This window comes from Harpia harpyja, chromosome 7 (assembly GCF_026419915.1).
Source record: "Harpia harpyja isolate bHarHar1 chromosome 7, bHarHar1 primary haplotype, whole genome shotgun sequence".
Classification (NCBI taxonomy): Eukaryota; Metazoa; Chordata; class Aves; order Accipitriformes; family Accipitridae; genus Harpia; species Harpia harpyja.
The window spans coordinates 26,447,138-26,467,088 of record NC_068946.1 but is presented as its reverse complement, the minus strand read 5'-3'; the positions used below and the strand labels follow the sequence as shown (position 1 = coordinate 26,467,088).

General features: G+C 44.1%; 1 protein-coding gene across 2 annotated transcripts; it reads right to left on the bottom strand.

Annotated features, from left to right (window-relative positions):
* Positions 1–161: 161 nt before the first annotated feature.
* Positions 162–11,515, bottom strand: BZW1 (basic leucine zipper and W2 domains 1). 2 transcript variants are annotated; one of them, XM_052792977.1, is made up of 12 exons: positions 11,365–11,515; positions 10,760–10,833; positions 8,496–8,672; positions 5,459–5,553; positions 5,139–5,204; positions 4,715–4,850; positions 4,008–4,117; positions 3,720–3,890; positions 3,213–3,359; positions 2,749–2,887; positions 1,696–1,818; positions 162–1,418 (listed from the first exon to the last, which is right to left on the bottom strand). In XM_052792977.1, the coding sequence occupies exons 2-12, from the start codon at positions 10,821–10,823 to the stop codon at positions 1,387–1,389; spliced, it is 1,260 nt and encodes a 419-aa protein (XP_052648937.1). In that variant the 5' UTR covers positions 10,824–10,833; positions 11,365–11,515; the 3' UTR covers positions 162–1,386. The 2 variants fall into 2 exon arrangements, with proteins under 2 accessions (XP_052648937.1, XP_052648938.1); XM_052792978.1 differs by lacking the exons at positions 10,760–10,833; positions 11,365–11,515 and having other exon boundaries at positions 5,548–5,553; positions 8,496–8,573.
* Between the last annotated feature and the right edge of the window lie 8,436 nt (positions 11,516–19,951).

Genomic DNA, 19,951 nt, shown 5'->3' with positions numbered 1-19,951 from the left:
CACATGGAAAAGAACACCCTCTATAAAATAGGCCTCCTAACAGCAAGTATTACTTCAATAATGTTTTATTCAACTGTCATTGGAATAGCAAAAGACCTAGGACTTTTTATCTTATAGTGTCACTGGTACTTCCTTTTTGGGTAAGAGAACAGAGACAGCCCTTGTGTAAGGATGGCCTTTATTTGTTTAAAAAAAAGTTACAAAGTAAGGAAGATCGCTGTGATATTGAATAGATTGCATTGTGATCACCAAATTTTAATTTATTTTAGTAGGTATACTCTGGTTACCAGTATTTCAGTTAATGCTCATTATTAGCTTAAACAGTATAGATGTCACTCTTACCAAATCTTTCTTGAATTATGAGGTGTCCTGAGACTTTCCATTAATTCAGAGTTTCAGGGAGCAGATAAGCTGTTTGGTTTAACATGTCAACTGTCTGCATAAAATAATCTCTCAGCTTCAGGGGGGAGGGGGTAGAGTTTAGTCCACCTTACCTTTCAGCAGTCATGCATTTACAGAGCAGCATAAGCAAGCTGCCCCCTGCCCCAGCCCTGCTAGCAGCATAGGCCAGGGCTCTAGAAAGCTGTTGGGCAGCAGTGCATGGAACAGCACTGCTTGTGCTTCCATGAGAGAAGTGGCAAGACTCCTCTAGAACTGATGCCTCACTGTAAGGCAGCCAGACAGCCCCTCAGGGACTCAGGCCAGCAGGCTCAGAGATGCCACTCTTCATGCCCCACCACAGTTACTGTTCACTGCCACCAGAACAGCTCCTCTCCAGTAGGACACTGAGCTCCCAGGAGTGGGGCAGCTGCCTCACCCAGCAGCTGAAGAGAGGATTGCTTTATGCTGGACATACAATAAAGAGATGACAAAGTCCTGGGGGAGATGGACAACCACCTATGGAACAGGGTTATTTGGAGAAAGTGGTACGGACTGAAGTGTCACACCGAGTTACCACACAAGCCATGGCCTCTTCCTTTTGGAGGCTTTTTATAGTTTAATTTGCAAACAGAACTGCCATAAATCTCATTCACCATATCATGTCTACTCAAATATAGATAGAAAACCCAAGGGGTAAAATGGATTTCATTGTGGAAGGCCTTAAATTACATTATTACAGTAGAAAATACAGGAGGTAGAATATAACTGAAAGGACAAATGCAGGTTAGAGTCAAATCTATAATAGCTCTGTAAGCTACTTAAAACATGGTTTTAAAAACTAAACCCAGTATTTCAATAACTATAGAAAACAGTTAAAATAAATTGCCATGAGAGCCCTTATATCATGCTTGATACAGGGAGGTAGGATGTAAGAATCAGAAGGACGCATGAGACATGACACTTATCTACAGCTCCTGTTTACTTTACTGAGGACAGTTTCACAGCTCAGTCACCCTCTTCCGCTTCAGACTCCGACTCTGGAACAGAGGGACACCTTGTCAACAAGCTGCCAGCAGGTCAGCCCCCCCCCCAGCCCCCGAGTTCAGCTGCTGCCCTGCATCCTGCATCCTAGCTGCTATTGGATCCACAAGGATTTCACCAACAAGCTTTTCTAGCCAGTACTGGGGGGCACACCTAGTCTCAGAGGGCCAATTAACACCCCCCCCCCCCCCCCCCCCCCCCGAAACAAAGCATTATTGCACTAAGGTTCCCAAAATGAACAAGCTCAACTTCTGAGCTAAGCTGCTTGGTTACCTTCTTCAGCATTCTTGAGCCATTCGACAAACTTTTTCATTTGCTCCAGAAAAACGCTCTTTCCTTTTGCAAGATGCGCATCTTTATACCACTTCAGGATGGGTTCTTCGCTCAGAACTTCAGCTGTAAGATGTGCAAGAGCAGTATTAACACAGCACACCACTGAACACCAGCTGCTGAGAACGCCTGACAGGGGGCCTTTGCTTCCTCCCCTAGAAGCATCACCATATATAGTCCCTTCCCTGGATATGGCTGGACATACGTGCACCAGGAGTGCCTCCTATTTTAACATTCTGAGAACCATGCATTTCAGATCAGCTGCTGGGAGTTTCCTGAGCACTCACTGCACCTAGGAGCTGCACTTTCACTCCCACTAACAGCCTTGAGTATTTCATAGCTATTAGAGTACGTCACCTCAATGGAAAGCTTCAGTCAATAGCTAAGAACAGATGCAAATTCTTTAAAGCCCAAAGCACACCACAGGAAATGTTTGGTTTTTAAAATTTTACAATTGCAACATACTCTTCAGTTTAACAAGTTTCCTTATGTTCCTGTGGTGTTTCCATAGGTGCGCAGCATGTTTTTCAGTTACACCTTTTAACAGCCATTTAACAGAGAGCCTAGAGCACTCCAGAACACCTTGGTGGTCTCAATCTCTGGCTGTTAAGAGTCAGTGTTCAGACAGAGAACTAAGAAGAATACACTATCATGTCTCTTTCCCTAACTTAAAAGGGCCAAAGACCCTTAAAAATCTATATTCAGCTCCTATCTACGAGAACTCTTAAAATCTAGTAGACAGGCAGGATCCATGTCTAGAGAAGTATTTCCCCATGTACCAAGGACAGCCACATCCACCATTACATTTTACTGCTCCATCTTTGCAAAGAAGAGGTAGAACATTCTTCAGCCCATGAAGTACGATGTTGTAGCACTGATCTTCCCTAAAGGTCTTACCAGGACTGAAGCATTCTGCAAATACAGGCCTTAAAAAAAAAGAAAAAAACCCAACCAAACAAAAACAACCCCCCAAAACTACAACCCCACAGAAGTTACCTTTATAGAAGAGCACCACTATTTTCTGGAAGGCCTTCATGAAGTGAATGTTGTCATAACAGTACTCCTGAATCTTCAACAGAAGAGTCAGCTCTGACTGACCTTGGGTAGTAAAGGCAGCAAGTAGAGGGCTGTATTGCTGTAACAGGAATGACAACTTGGCACATACTGAGCACTTCACATTTATCATTCGACTAGACTGGTTTTACACAGTTTCCATCAGCCACTGCTTAGAAATTTGCAACCCCTGCCCCACCTGAGCGTGCTTGTGCAGAAGTTATACTGCTTTTGCCTCAGTAACTTGGACTATAATACCACAGTTACAAGGGGCACAATTCCCTGTCTAATGCTGTCTTTGCATCAGAGGCATTGTAGGTCTTAACTCATTTAAAAGGGAACTGGAGACAGAGGGAAGCCCGAGCCCTACCCAGCGGGTGCCAAAGTCTACACTTCAGTTACAATACCTTCAAGTGCTTAATGGCTTGCTCTGCTACCAGCTCCTCCTTTTTGTTCCATTCCACTGTGCTCATTACACTTGACCAGATTATGGCTACCACAGTCTGTTCTGAGATGTTGTTTTTCTTCATCTCCTCCTTCACGTACAAGATTATCTGCCAGTTACAGTAAGAGTCAGCACATATGCCACATACAGCGCTAAGCAAAATTAAAACTTCTGTTCTAAAGGTAACCCAGAAGCCTTCAGAACCACAAACAACCCCCTTGATCATACAGCAGGATTCAGGACATTAAGGAAAGACTACAAAGCTAATACCAAAACACTCTGGTCCTAATGTTAATTCTTAGTGAGAGCTGTATGTTTAAGTTCAGTATTTAATTAGGCATATCTCTTCTTCAGATTAGTATTAAAGGCTATTGTATTTCAGGTAATTTGAGCTAAGTTCCTACCAAAAAAAAAAAAAATTTTTTTTAAAAAAAGCAGCACACCACCTTGTCTACAGACAAACACTTACATCCTTGAATGGATCTCCCCGTGACATCTGCTCCTGAAGTTCTTTCTGCAGCTCCTTCCGAGCCCCTATGGTTTGCTGGTTCCTAACATATTCTGAAAGTTCTTTTAGTCCCGCTTCAGTGAAGTACTTGGAGAAGTGTTCAACACTTTGTTTGTTGGCTGGGAAGAGTTCCTGAAAACAAAGTTTACAAAGTCTTTCACAAAAGAAATGCATGTTGAGTACTTTGCTGGTAAATGCTATTTACTAAACTGCCTTAAGTAGTACATCAGTAATTTCAGTGGTACTCACCATCAGCCTGTTATCCATATTTACTTTACGAAGACTGACAGCCACTGCATTAATATCTTTCTCATTTATCCAGGATTTGAACAGCTTGACTGCAAAAGCTGCAGAAACACCTGTGCAATAGGAGTAGTACTATTACTACTGAAATTCAAAACAAAGGGAATCATAAGGCCTGAGAGTACACAGCACCTAGTTTGTCAGACCCCTGTTCAAAGCAGCAGCAGCGGTGCTCTGAGGCAGCCCTAGCACCATCTGCAGTACCTCTGCCTGAGGACACTGCAGCCTCCGGCATGTTGGACTTTCCTTACCATGCAGCATCACGAAGGCTTCCCTGTACTAAACTCAACTCTCCTTGCTGCATTTTAGGAAGGAACCTAAAGACATGACATACCTTCTGCATCCTGAAAGGTCCCTCTCTGAAATACAGTACTGCCTTGCTGGGCAACACTAGTGACAGCAGCCCCCGGTGTTACACAGGGAAGTCCTACACACAAGCTTTCTGACAAGACTAGTTTTCTACAGTCTTAGGAAGACCCTCCAGGTTGTGAGGCAGCATGGTTACTTTTGCTAATCCTGTAGTTAATCTATTGCCAGATGAAGTTTGTGAGCTGGAAGGGTGTATTGTCCTCATGATTTCCACCTACTTGTCATGGTTCCGCCCCCCCCCCCCCCCCGACTCTCCCCTAAAGGAGGACTTGGGCAACACTTACCTTCTTTAACCAAGTTCTCATTGTAAAGACTGTTGAGAATTGACGCATTAAGTGTCCCATTGGCTAGCAGAATACCCGTCAACATGGCCAGTTTGTTCCGCTCAGACTCTGAGAACCCTTTCAGGAACAGCAGCAACTGCAAGATGAAGTAAGAAGAGGTGCCATGAAACTACCATCTCTCACTAAAGTTTGGCTACTGCCTCCATGTTAGACACTTTTGTTTCAATCAAGCTATTCAACTAGCAGAAGCACTAGTTTGCTGGTAGTCTTCTCCACTAGTCATACAAGCTAGCTGTTCTTCCATTAATAACTTAGAAGTGTTCTATTTTAATAATCCATTGTATGATATAACTCTTCTGTATAGAGTGATTAACTAACAGAATTTGAAGGTTTATTTGTCTGCTGATAAGGACCTACTTCATACCTTTTTGACTTCATCTTCAAAGCCTTTCTCCAGGTACTTGTAACGCCTGATTAGCTTGTTAAAAACCTAAAAAGATACAGAGTATTATTTTTTGCTCTGAACTACCATTTAATTAGAATTAAAAAAAAAAAAAATCAAGTTCAGTTAAGTTGGTCTGAACTCTTTAGAGCAGTTAGCTTAAAACAGTGCTACTCTATCTACCTCTTCTAGTAAGCTTCTTAAAGCCATGCATTATTTTTACCTAAACTTTCAACTACACAAACATTTCATTTTTGACCACTAAACAGTTTAAGTTAAATTGTACTCATTTGAGAACTAACCTGAGCAAATGCTTGCATGGTTTCTAGGTCTTCCTGTGCTGCAAATACACAGACATTTGTGCGTGTCATGTCATCTGCCAGGGTACCACCTGGGGCTAAAGAAAGGTTTCAGCATTAGTGGTATTACTCCCCCAGTGAGAGTACCGAGTAGTCTCCACAGTAAGAATTCCAATACCCATAACATGCAATGCATTGTCCTTTCTTGATGAACTGAATGACTGGATCACTGGAGACACCCCTACTTTTCCATCTGCTCCACTGCTCTAGTGGAACTTTAAAATCAGTAGCTTAGATATGAACACTTAAATATTCTGACCCCCTACTGCTAAGTGGATTGGCAACACATCTTGTTTACATATTGTCATGGTTTAACCCTAGCACCACGCAGCTACTCGCTGACTCCTCCCCCCCCCCCCAGTGGGATGGGGGAGAGAATCAGGGAGTGGGGGGGGTCGAGGGGGAAGTAAAACTCATGGGTTGACATAAAGACAGTTTAACAGGACAGAAAAGGAAGGGAAAATACTACTACTAAGAGAATATACAAAACAAACGATGCACAAGACAATTGGTCACCACTCACCAACCAGTGCCCAGTCAACGCCTGAGCCGCAGTGCCCCCCAGCCAACTCCTCCCAGTTTATATACTGGGCAGGATGTAATATGTAACTCTTTGGCTCATTTGGGTTAACTGTCCTGGCTGTGCCCCCTCCCAGCTTCTTGTGCACTCCCGGCCTCTGTGGACAGGGCAGTATGAGAAGCTGAAAAGTCCTTGACTTAGTATAAACACCGCTTAGCAACAACTAAAACCTCAGTGTGTTACCAACATTACTCTCATCCTAAATCCAAAACACAGCACTATACCAGCTACTAGGAAGAAAATTAACTTTATTCTAGCTGAAACCAGGACACATATTGGTAAGTTAACATGACCATATGAGCTCCTCTTCCCTTAAAGGAAGCCACTGAAGCTGCCTAACACTAGCAAGTGTCTTTTTAGTGTCTGCTGCAATACTGCTGCTTTGTAAGTAAGTGTCTTTTAAGTAACAGAGTAAGTCACAACAGGAGATGAAACACATAGAGATGCATGTTCAAAATTCAGCGCCCCAGAAATGAGCTTGAAACTTTAGTCTTGAAAGGCACTTCAGGTTTTTAGCTGCTAATTAGAAGATGCTTCTTCACCATTCCTCTTCAGTTTAATACAGGCATTTGACTGGTAGCCAGGCTGCTTCACTAACTAGGGTGAATTTCAAGTCACCAGCTCTGATGCCAGAATACCTCATCACCAATTTCTATGCCATCCTACATGTAAGGGAGATCCTTTTGTTACGCATTAGTCAGAAACATGACTTAAAGATGGAGATAAAGCATTAATGGTAATAATATTAAAAGGTGGTGAGGCAACAGGATAGATGCCAGTTTTTATTTTGGCCTTGCCTGAATAAAGGTCAAAGCTAGTCTACTTACCTACTTTTTACAGAGAGGGAGTTGAATAAAGGATCCCTGTATCACCATTAATGCAGCAATGCATTTTTCCCTTCCCTCTCAGCCTCATTTCTAGAAGGAACACTTCCTAACACAGTACACGCTGGTTATGACTCTTGAATGTAAACCCACAGATTGTAAGAAGTTGTACATTAACAACTTCAAGCAGTCATGCTCCATGTGGCAGACAAGTTTACTTACTCATGCTACCAAGCTCTTTCAGCATCAGCAAAAGAACCTCTTGCCAAAAGGAACATCACAGTGACTTCAGTCTACATAACACTGTTCCAATACACAGCTTTGAGATAAGCAGGCACATGAAGTTAAACCACTTTGAAAGCCTTGCTTTTCAGTGTTTGAGCAAGCTGCCTGACATTTCTACAGCATCAGTGTGAAGACCTCCTCAACATGCAACAGATGCATCCTCCCAAACCAGCCACCCCCACTGCAGAACTGCCATCCACAGTCTGACTGTAGCCCAGAATCAGGTGTTTCCTCTCCTCCCCCTATGCATTTAGGTCATTTGAATTCTATTTCTGTTACATTAGAGAAAATCTTCTGCAACTGCCAAACTTCTCATTTAAGTCCTCCCTCCCAACTATTGCATAACAAATGCTAAAATCGGAGACAGACCTTTTCCAGCCTAGGCAGACAACATAGAGGGTCCTCTTTGCAGCCTGTATTTTACAGGGGTCCCTGCCACCTGAACCCCTTCTCACTAAACAGTATTTAGTCAAATAGGAAATGTCTAAATCTAGAAGTACCATTTTTTTTTTTAAACTACTTTTGAACCTCATTTAGCTTCCTTTACTTCTTACCTAGTTGGTGAGCATCTGTTCCACTCTGCTCTTTACACAGTGTGCACATGAGTTTACAAGATTTTTCATCATCACGTTTCACTTCCTCAGTTCCCTGTGTTTTTTGCTGACTCAACCACCCTCTCATTTCTCGCTCCCTGACATCTGCTAGAGCCCCTGACTTCACTATTGTCAACAGCAAATGATTTATAATAGCATTTCCAAGACTAAGCACATCAGCTTCTTCTGTGAACAGTCTTACTTTCCAAAATAACAGGGCAGGGTGCACAAACCACAGGATCATGTCAGAATCTTTCAGGGCAACTCCGTTGGTCTTGCAACTACAGACCACCCACCTGAAACAAGCATTCATCCATCGCACATCAGCAGAAGTGAACTTGACTACAGAGTCAAGATCCACTCCTGGTTAAAAAAAAACAAACAAACAAAACAACCAAACAAAAACCACCCCAACAAACCTCCAATATATTTTCCTTTAAGCCAAGTTTGTACAGTTTACACTTTGAAGAATGCACACTGACTCAAGCAAAACTGCAGTAGGTTATACAGGGTATTTCTACAGTAATCTGATTGCTCAGTCAGTCACTAAGATGGTCAGATAGTTTACCACAGATAACTTAAACTCGGTTCTACACACTCAATGGGCTCCTTAGCAGAATTTTTACACTGAAAGAAAACAGTGAGCTTTTGTAGTCAAGTGAATAAAGGCTGACAGCAGCCCCATCAAAGGGACTTACCCAGCATTCCACCAGCCACCAGGATGTCAAAAAGCGTTTCGGCATAGCGGCGATAGTCAAGTTTTGCACCAGAAGCATCAAGAAACTTTGCTACTGCCTCCAAGTCAGTGCCGGTTTCGGTTAAACCTTGAATAATACAGTCCTGGAACTGCGTAGGGTCAAACCTCTCTTTTTCATCTGTAAAGACAAAGCATTGAAATAAAGTTGCCACACACAGCTGTCTGGTTTTTAAAGTTTGTCATTTCAATCTTATTAAAAACACACAAACCCAAACTTGCACTGACAAGCCTGACAACTGGTATTAACTAGCACAAATAGTGACTTAACAGCATAGTCTAAAATGAGTTTCAGTGGCCAATACAGCAGTAAGAAGTTTTACTGCTTTCACTCCCCTATTCGGTCAAGGCTGGGGGAAAGGCTATCAAAAGCTAAAACATTCCTTAATTACCCCTAATTGAATTCTTACTGTACTTTCACCAAGAAGAACAGTTGTTTGTGATCATCATTAGTTGGCTCTAACAAAGCTTACATGACTTCTCAGTTTGATTCTTATACTCCGGTTCACATGTTAAATCACTTTTTCCCTCCAAAAACAGATGCTAAGCTACATGCTGGAAGGCAATTCTTAATATGTGCCCCTACAATTTTGTACATTTGACTCCATTACTCACGTTCCATTTCTGCCCTTGGGGCCTCTCACTGTTTTGGACAAATTATTCTGACTGAAAAGCTGCGTACCATTATCACGTTAGAGCCAACTGACAAGACTTGCTTTGTGGCTATGAAGACCATCCCCTCCTCTTAATATGGAGTTAAATGAGTCTGAAGCAATTGCTTTTCCTCAAGTGCCTGGGGGAAACAGAAATCTGAGCTAATATCTTGGTCTTAAATAAACATGAAATGATGGACTGTAACTGCAGATCTATTTAGCATCCTTTGTTGTTGTTAAAGCAGAACACACGCTTCTTCACATTTGAGATGCATCAGTCGATCATAGTCTTGTTTTCATTATCGGTAGGGCTTAGTTAACATGCAACAAATCCATCCGTGTAACTAACAGAAAGCCTTAAATGGAAGAGGTCTTCAACTTTATTCATCCCATTTTGTCCTTAGATTATGCAAACCACGAGAGGAAAAGCTGCAAATCTTAGAGTGCTGACCACAACAGCTTAGCCAGTTCTGTTAGCAACCCTTCTGTAAGGGGCATACTAGTGTCCTTACATTCAAGGCAAGTATCAACACGTTGGTAACAGCTGGGTGGAAGTCTGGAAATACTGGATCAGTTATTTTCCACGCCAGATCCGTGAAGCTCATTGTTACCACAGAGCTGCTTGGAAGCCAAACTATGGTTAAATGCTTAAAAAGAGACAAAAACCTAGGACGCTAGCATTTCATCTGCTGGACAGACTAAATCCAACTCTCTCACTTCAACTGTTTCTCAAGGTGCTTTCACTTTAAAATAGGCTCTGTAAGTCAACACGTACTTCTGTACAACTTAATTACTAGTTCAATATGTACAGCACCCTTAATGCTGTCAGTTTGAGCTAGAACACTGCTAGTATATTAGTAAAATAGTATTAAACAGAAACTCTAACAGCTGTCCCCACTTCCTCTTTAGGTTTAAAAAAACACCACCAAAATCCTAAATTACTCACCACACCTCTTCAGTCATTAACTCTTCTTATGGGAGAAACTGTGCACACACAGAGATAGGCACTTGCACATCCCACACTTTGCGTGCTTTTTGGTTGGTTGGTTGGGGGGTGGGGTTTTGGTCTTGTTTTGTGTGGGTTTTTTTTTTTATTATTATTTAAATCAGGGATTCTTATAGCATTAAGGGACAATGTAACTTTTATCCAGTGGCTAACACTGAAATTCCAGCTAGGTTAGATGCTGCTCAGATGTATGTGTTAACCTGCAACAAACCTATGCTGGTGTTCCCCTGTAACTCAGGGGTACTAGGTACTTCTGCTTTCAGGCTAAACACACTCAGTACAGTTCTAGAAGGACCGTCTCTTATGCCAGGTTATCATTGTAAATTCAGCTACAGTTCTTAGTGGCAAGTATTTTTTATTAGCGCAGAGAGCACTCTAGCACCCAGAGTTAGCCTCAAGACTTTCTATCTAGCACGGTCCATTTAAAAGATTTACAAGAAGAGCATAAAGGCGTTGTTAGTTTATCACCAGAAACCGGCTTTTTACAGGGGGCCACATGCACAGCACCGACAGCGGGTACCGGCAGTACGCACACCGCGAACAGCTTACCTCTTTTTCTAGTTTTAAAACGCTGGCCTGATAGCGTCGGCTTCTGCGGCTTTTGATTATTCATAAAAGACACCCTGCAAGGAAGCAGGCACGCACCTCAGCGCGCTGACGACGGAGCCCGCCCGCCCGCTCCCAGCCCGGCCTCCCCCCCTCGGCGGCCGCTCCCAGCCCGCCCCGCGCTGCGGCGGCACCGCCTGACCCCGCGCCGCTCCTCCTTCCCTCCCCCGGCCTCCATTTTCCCCGCGGCACAGGGCCGCCCGCGGGGAGGCGCCGGCCCCCGCCGCGGCTACCCGGCACGTACCGGGCCTCCCCCGGCGGAGGCGGTGGCGGCAGGGCGTTGGCGAGACCTGCGCGGAGCCGGGGCCGGGGCCTACGCCCTGCCCGCGACGGCGCCCCTCGCCCCCGTCGCACAGCGCGGAGGAGGCGGCTTTGTTGCCGCCGCGCTCCGGTGCCCGTGCGGGGAAGATGGAGAACGAGCCCCCCCGCCTCCACCAGAGCGCAGCGCGGCCGTTACGGCCCGGCCCAGCCCGGCCTGGCGGCAGCCGGCCCCATCCGGCCGCCCCGTCCCCCGGCGGCCGCCCCCCCGCCCCGTCCCCTCTCCTCACCGACTTTAAGGCAGAGAGAAAACGCCCGAGCGGCCCGGAGCGGAGGCGGGCGCGAGCAGCGGCGAGGAGCGGCGGCGAAAGCTCTCCGAGCGGAACCAACGCACGAGGGGAGGGCCGTGCTCCGCCACGCCCGGAACGGACCATCCCGCTCCGCCAGAGAGGATGGAGGGAAAAAGGGCCAGGGAAGGGGGCCGCGCTTCCCCGGGGCCGCCTGGCTCCCAGCGGCCGGCCCGGCGCCGCGGACCCACCGGCCCTTGCGGGTCCTCTGCCTGAGGGTCTCTCCCGTCCCCACCAGCGGGGGTGCCCGCCCGCTCCCCCTCCCCCGGGAGTGAGCGCGCCCGCCCTCGTGATTTACCGTCACACGCAAGTAGCCGCCTGGTACCCGTCCCCCCGCCCCGCGCCGGCGGTGCGCGTGGATCAATCCCTGGGGGGAGCGCGGCGCCCCCTGGCGGCAGGAGGCGCCGCCCCGAGGGAGCGGCCCCACCGCATCCCCCCGGGTCGGGAGGGTCCCGCGTGGGGTCGCGGGCCGGGGCGGCCCTGCGGTGGTGCCCAGGCCGGTCCGCCGCCGGGAGAGCTGCTGTCTGGCCTGGTTTACGCTCCGAGGAGAGCGGCCCACGGAGCGGAGGCGGACAAGGAGCCCCGGGGCAGGACGGAGCCCTGGCTTTGCGTGGGGTTTCGGTAGCCCGCTGTGTGCAAGGGGGAGCTGGGGGCTGCTCGCAGCGGAGAGAGGTCTACGGCGAGCAGGGCCTGCACCCCTTGGAAAGACGTTGTCAGACTCTGAGCGTAACCGCTTGCTGCACTCAAGCAGATCCCCGCCCGGTTCCCTCGTCGGGGCTCAGGTTCAGCCCTTTCTGGGAAGGGCTCCCAACAACAGGTAGGTACAAACAAGACGACGGAGCAGAGGCTGCTCTGGAAGAGGAAGGAGTTCCCGCAAAACTGCCCTAAAACAGACCTCTAGACCAACGCTGCTCGGGCGGCAGCTTGCCCAGCAGAGAGGGGAGCAGCTGTCTGAGCAAAGCGCGCTCCCCATGTCCACCATCAGAGGTTAAGTGGTTCGGATAATAAACTGATTTCCGGTCAAAGTGCAGTTTATTTGCCTGCAAAATGTGCAAAGGCTGATGCTTGCCAGCACCATGACAGTTGTATTTCATAAATTTGACTGCGATAACACGCAGTCCATTTCCCAAGCTGCTCAAAAAAATTGTCATTTGTTTTTGTCTTTTCTGAGGGACTCCTTAAATACTCAATAGCATATTGCTCGGATGTGTAAAAACGGGAAGCCTGTGCAATCAGGCAAACAGCAGTAAGTAGAACAACTAATAGGGTATTGGCATTTTAGTTCAGGTGCGAAGGAAGACAACCTCAGAAGCACCCTGTTTGAAAACTGGGCCCCATCAACATCAAAGGGAGTTTTGCTATTGACTTCAATATCTTAAGATTTCACTCCTAACCTTAGAATTATTTGTTCAGCAGAAACGTGGCTTTTGAAGGGGAAAATACCAATCAATATATTATATTCTTTCCCATGCATCAGATTATTTACCAAGACCTCTAAAGCTTCCTGCCTGGGTAAATTGACTGTGTTTTAGAAGGGCTGATGACTTAATTGATTAAGTTTAGAAAAATCAGACTCGTAAAACAGCTTTAGACAAAGCTTATGTCAAGCCATTTTTCTTGTTTGTTTAAATATAGAGTAACTGGCAGAAAATCTGCTAGCCTAGACCCTCTTCTCACTTTTGAATGGATTAGATATTCCAGTTTCAAATTTGAGAAGCTGTTTCATATAATTTACTTGATGTGTGTATCAGAGGGATCAGAAATGTTAATTACTACTGCATTAAATCTATGCCCAGATTGTCTGTTCTTTATTAGCATTCACGTTACGTGCTGTACAAATATATATACAATATATATAAAAAGAGCACTCTATTCCAAAAGGCGCATTTGACCGTTCTTTCATTTGTGCATTCCTCCAAATAAACCTGGTTTTCAGTAACTATCAGAGCTTCTGTATATTTACTAGATCTCTCTTTTTCTTATGTGGGGAAGTTATAAAAGCTCATGAGGCTTTACAGTTTTAGTCTCACACCTGCTGTGCTATTAGGTCCTGGATTTGCTATTACCATTGTAAGAATTTCTTCTTTCCTCAGATCCTGATAATAACATCACCTTATAAAAACTTCATGTATTGTAGTCTCTACAGACAGAATTATCAGTTAAAAGCTACTCACATCTGACATAAAACAAAGTTCCTTAGTTCCAGAAGTGCAGGCCTTCTCTACTGCAGTTAAAATACAGGTTCTTCTCACTAGCAATTATAATAACAGGTCTCATCCTCTCGTCAGGCTGTAGAGCAGTCTGTCTATTAGCAGGCGGCATAAATAAAAACAGTATGTTAGTGTAGGTCCTTTAACTACAGTCTGAAAAACATACGCTGCCAAACTCACACAGCAGCACGAACTGGAGATGTCTACCAGACTGAATATAACAACATGCAACATACTCTCCATGCTGATACAGGACAGGACATGCAATTGCAACTCAGTTCTTTGCTCCCCAAAAGGGCAAACCACTAAACTAACCTGGAGATTGCAAGCTTCCCTCTAGACCTTACACAGCTGCCAAATTTCCACCAGGTGAAAAGTATAATGTTCACTGAAGGTGAGGCTGATGCAGTTCCGTTCCCCAAGGTCCAGCCAGTAGCAAGGCTGAGCATGTATTCTCAACAAGCAATCATGCAAGCACACGTGTAAAACATATATACATATAAATGCAGCTGCCCACACAGATCAACACAGAGAGAAACACTCTGCACTCATGCAAACACAAACAGCACCAATGGCCTTGTCCTGTTCACCTCTCTGACTGATTAGCATGAAAGTCTGTTAGTGGGAAATGCACATATAGATATACATACGCACACACACAATAAGGACCCCTCCGGTAACTGGCCTTAGGCAGTCAGTCTGTCCAGACCCAGATCTCCCCCCTTGCTGTCACCTGTGCGTAAGACCCCCCCAAGGCCCACAGCCCCACTCGAGTATGTCAGTTGCTATGAAATTCATTACTGCAGTAGATTAATGGGAAAGCACCAGGCTCGTCAAGTCACCCATTTTGAACTTTAAGCTCAAACACTGGTCATTCTTATTGTCAGTAGGAGCCAGATTTCATCTGACACCATTTTCATTACTATTTTTTCCTTGAAACAAAATTGGTTGTAGATCACAGTGTCACAAAATAGCAGGACAGTGCCTTACAAGTTTGCTTTTATTGAAGACATATTTAAGCAAATTCCAGTTTGCTGGAATTCCAGGAAATTCCAGCCCAATGAAATCCCCAAAATACCACATTCAAAAATACCCTAAGGGAGACCACATTCAGAGGAAGGATTTTCACCTTACTATTTGCAAGTATTTGTTCATTCACTCTAAACCCAAGGCACTGATTGCTTTGGCACTCATTCTAAAATGAAAGCATTTGTCTAAATCACAATTAAATAAAAAGCCAAGAATATAAATCACAGATTATGAAAATCACATTTTAAGGAAAGGAACACAAAGATGTGACAGTTCCTGCTGTCAGCTCCTTGAAGTCTTTGATATTACGAAATTGCAAAGCATATTGCCAGTTGAGCTTTTCCCAGTAGCTGTAGTCTCTCACAATTTACCAAGATAAATGAACAGGAAAAATTTACCAACATAAGCTAGCGATTTCCTCATTACTTGTAACATTAATTTATTTGTAAAGGAATAAAATCTTGTTGTACTTCTACAGATTTAGATTAAATATGACTTATTTGAGGGTGTGTGCAGGTCACACTCTCTTCTATACTATGCTAATTTAGGCCTGCACTCTCACCCTTAAAATAAATGAAAATAGCCTAGATTTATGTTTACATAAATGAATACAGGATCTAACTAACAATACCTGTTCAGTATCTCCAGAGTTATTTCTTATACTAGTGTTTTGGGTACGCAATGATGTTGTTAGATGTGTTCTTACTGTTAATTTTATTGCTTTGAACTATCAAATGTGAAATTTGAATATTGATTTGTACCTATACCTACATTGGCTCAGCTCAGCCATTTCCTTTTCTCCCTCTCAAACACCTTTGCACTTGCTTTTCAGTCTCCTCTCCTCATGGGGAAACACTCCATCAAGATTCACACAGCTGCCACTGTATCACTTTAAAACCTCCTTTCTAAAACCATGTCTGTCAGAGTGCCAGTAATGTTGTTTGGCACAGCTGAGTTAAACTGTGAGCTGATACACCTATTTTTAATGATGAACTTCTATTGTCATTGTTTCCTCTCAGCCTTGCTCCCCTCCACCTTTTCATCTCAGTCACCTGCTGCACATCTGTTATGCATACCTGCTGATGGTTACAATGGGCCACCCCATTTCAAAATTAATGTTTTAGATAAGAAGACCATGAGGTTTTACAGATGTGGTGGTCTGTCCCCTTATATCTTTGCTCACTAATCTATGTTAACCCAGAAATCCTCATGTCTGTTACGAACTTCACTCAAAGGGTACTGAGAACCCGTCCTGCTATTTAACCCTTCATACCTCCAGTACGCCTCCCTCACCTTGTGCCCTTACCTACAGATGAATGCATCAGCTATGTCCTACTTCACCATTTTGCTGGAAAGAAGGAGCAAAACCGTGGGTAAGGCAAAGGAGAGGAGAAGTGAGCGCCGACAATGCAGTGAATAGCAGTGATTATATTCCAGCCCTGAGAAAAGTCAAAGTTGGTAGTGGTTCAGAGAGATCTAACGGTATGGAGCAGGCCTGAGATGGGCTGCCAGGAAGCAAAGAGCTATTATACTGGAGTATTACTGAGGTTACTGTGGTAGTAATAATATATCAGCATCTAGAAAACATTTGGCAGTAAGTACTTTCAGAATCTCTGTTCTACTGTAATATTGATACATTGCCCATCACTAATTTGTACAGTATCTAATTCTGATCTTTGGGATTTTCATGTACTAGAAGAACAGAAAGAGTGGATAACAACAATTGTGAATCTCAGACTGGATACAGAAGTGGCAAAATGGTACTATTTGTGATCTGCTCTTCATTGCAGATATTTTCAGAATTGCATCCAAATTCTTTGAAGTTCGTGGGGTAACTCCAGAACTATTCCAGTGTAGGATGGAACACAATTTGATTTAGAAAGAAATGTATGTTTCAAAATGAGAGGTCTCTTATTTGGCAGGACAACAGAACTGGTGCTTATATCTTGTCCTGCAAAGACAGAGAGAGAGAGAGAGAGATCTGTGTGTGTAAGTATTACAGTTCTACTTTCTTGCAAGAATGCTTTCAGTCAGCAAGTGGCTGAAGGAGTCACCTGGTTGTTTGATATTTAGGAAAGCAGTATTAATCTATATTGAGGTCCCATGGCTTACAGGTTGCAGGTTTATCTTTTGGAATCTGAAAGAAAATACAAAGAAAACAACATCATTTTGCTAAGGGGAAAGAAAACTTTCTGTAATTAACAAATGCATGTTCCTTATCAGCCATTTAAATGTCATTGCACGCACAAATCCCCACCTTCTCATGTTATAAAAGGTTGTGAAATCAACCAACTTACCTCTAGTCAACAGTGGCATTCTTGTAATTGAACAGGTAATTAAGCGCATATCTTCATAGCACGGGTGATCTCACAGCCTGAAAGGCTCAGATTAGAGGAACTGACATATGAGGTTCCATTATGCAACATGGTTTAATGAGACTGCATTAAATCATGGAGGCCATGATGTTTGCAAGGAAATCCTACATTTCTGAGGGCATTCCTGAAAATAGAACATCAACTCCTGATGACTGGATAAAAACTTCACCTTTATTTAAATTCTGAGTTGTTACCAAGTGTTTGCACAAGACTTAGCCCACAAAGGTTCTTGATCTTGGTTATGGCTTCTATTAATATGAGAAGTTCTATCACTGTGAAAGACTTGACCGCTGGATATCCTGCACAGAGGGAAGCAGAAGTGGATGGATGTGGAATTCACAGCCCCAGCCTCCAGGCAGGAAGAGGCCAGGGAGTCTCTAGCTGGCTGCCATTGGAAGAGATGGGGGCCTACAGGTTTGCCTGACCCAACCTGTGTCCCTTTTCATAGAGAATTTTCAGCCTAGGGTACAACACAGTTGCTCAAACTCAGGTCCATGGGGCTTTTTAAGTTGAAATCTTTAATTAATGGACCTTGTCACAGTTTGGTCTGGTGTTTCCTATTTTCCAGGTCCGCAAAGTGTTTGTTTAGTTTGCTTTCTGACTGGATATGCACTGAGGGGAGAATGGCTGCTAAACTCTTGCTGTTTATCTGTTTGAGAATTGCTCCTATCCTTTACTCCTTTCATTTTTTTATTCCTTTTTTTTTTCTTTTTCTCTTCAACTTATAAATAAACAGAACTTTGGGGCATGTGACAATGTATTAAGCAACTCCAGATGTATCTACTATTACAATGCCAGAAGAATGAGTGCAGTGGAAAACCTGTTGAAGTGGCTAAAGCTATTAAGCCAGAAAACAATGTCATCATTCCCATCTTGCCCTCCTGTCTGAAGAAACTCTTGTGTGATCATTGTTGGCTAGGAAAGATAGGGGGAGGGAAGTTGGCTCCTGCCTCAGAGTCTTACAAAAATACTCTCCAGCAGGCTGCTGCTCTGTCCTGCCAACCCCCTTCCAGTGAGGGAAGTACAAGAAAAAAGAAGAGCAGATTGAAGGTACTACTCCAGAAAGACAGACACAGAGAACTGCAAGGGTGAGGGTACGTTTTTCTTGCCGTTCTCATTTTGAAGAAAGCAGAGGCAAAGCACACGGATCATTATCCAAATAACTTTAGTGACTGTGGGGGAAATTCAATAAAAGGGGCACAGTCCACCAGTTGTGGGTACCTGTTACACCTGTGTGAGAGGGAAGATACTAGAAGACAGTGGTATGTCAAAACCAGCTGAAGTTGGCACTGTGTTGCACTTTCAGAGTGGGGAGCTGTACTGTTCTCAAACCTACACATCAAATCTACAAAGTAATTACAGTGCCTGAGATAGGCAGAAAATGGGGGTCTTGCATGTTTGTCAAAAAAAAAAAAAAAAAAAAAAAGGTCGGGGTATCTAAAATCCATTGTCCTTCTTAGGCCCCATCATTTCAGTGTCTGCTGAATATCTCTTCATTCCGGAAAACAAAGGAGAGCATGACCTGAAGGTCAAGGTGGAGGGCTTTCATAAACCCAGCTGGAAATGGATTGTACAATGGCAAGAATCATTGCTAGCCTCTGCTTTCTTAAAAAAAAACAAGGATGTGTTCACTCAAGCAGCTCTAGGAATACTTCTCAGATCATGACAGAAAATGAGCTTATATGAAATAACTGGGACATAGACAGTTTAGACCTTTACAGTGAATATCTTAAATTTGCACCCTTAGATTCTGTGGATGCCACTGTCAATGGTGATGCTTGCATGGAAACATAAATCTAAAATGTTTTATTTGGGAGTGCTCTTGTGCACCCAGCCTGTATTCTAACTCCACATTGTGACAAGACCTGGATGCATACCAGCCCATACTTCCACCTCCCCGGTTTTCAAGGCAGAAAAGAAGGAAACTGGGGTACATGGTTCAAAGTGGAATCAGTCTAAACCAGGAACAGAGGACAAGTGATGGAGCACATCTACTCTGTGTCTAGACATTGTCTAGACATAGTCATAGTTCCTAATAGAGATGCAAATAAAGTGACGCTAAAGACAGTCAGTCTATAATCTGAAAAGTACTTTCAAGGGCTTTTAGATGAAAGGAGATATATAAATTAGAAACATTACCACTGAGGAAACAGCCCAGGTTTCTCAGTTGTGGACTGTCACTTCATGTTACTCTGTCAACATAGCCGAGCAAAGCGCCGCTGAGTAAATAAAGTGTAAAGCTCTGCTAATTGTGGTATATTGAAGAAAAGAGATTTGGCTCACTGATTAGTCTATATGCACAGTCCATTCAGATTAAAGAGAACTGAGGAGTTGGCTAGCTCACAAAAGGGATGAAAATAACCTTACCATCTCAGTAAAGACATCATCACAGGCCATGCGTATCTGCTCAACAGTCAAGGGGCTGTTCAGTGTGAAGGCCAGGGGCAGTCCTCTTTCTTTTCATGCAGCAGCCACTGCATCTCGTATTGCAAAGAACACTGAGCTGCCCAAGAAGAATCTGGCCTCACCCACACCCTGGGAGAAGAGAGAGGCAGCTGGAGAGACAGGCTTTAGAAACTGACGGCAGAAAGTTAAATCAGCACGTCTCCACTGTAGTTATCTGAAATACACTGAATCATACCAGTTCAGAATTTGGTCATGTCCAGCATATTTGGATTCAACAATTCTCCTTGGATGTCTGAGAACTTAAAAGTCAGAAAAAAATCAAGGACCAGGATTTGGCTGATGGAGATCGTTTTAAAGTTCACAATATAGCTACACTATCAAAAAAGGTTCCTGCTGGGACTTCAGTGCTCACGTTATAAAGTCATGAAATAACTCATGACTTCTCACATAAACTACCTTTTCTATGTCCAAGTGGAATTAATTCTACATGATGAAACAGAGAAAGAAAGA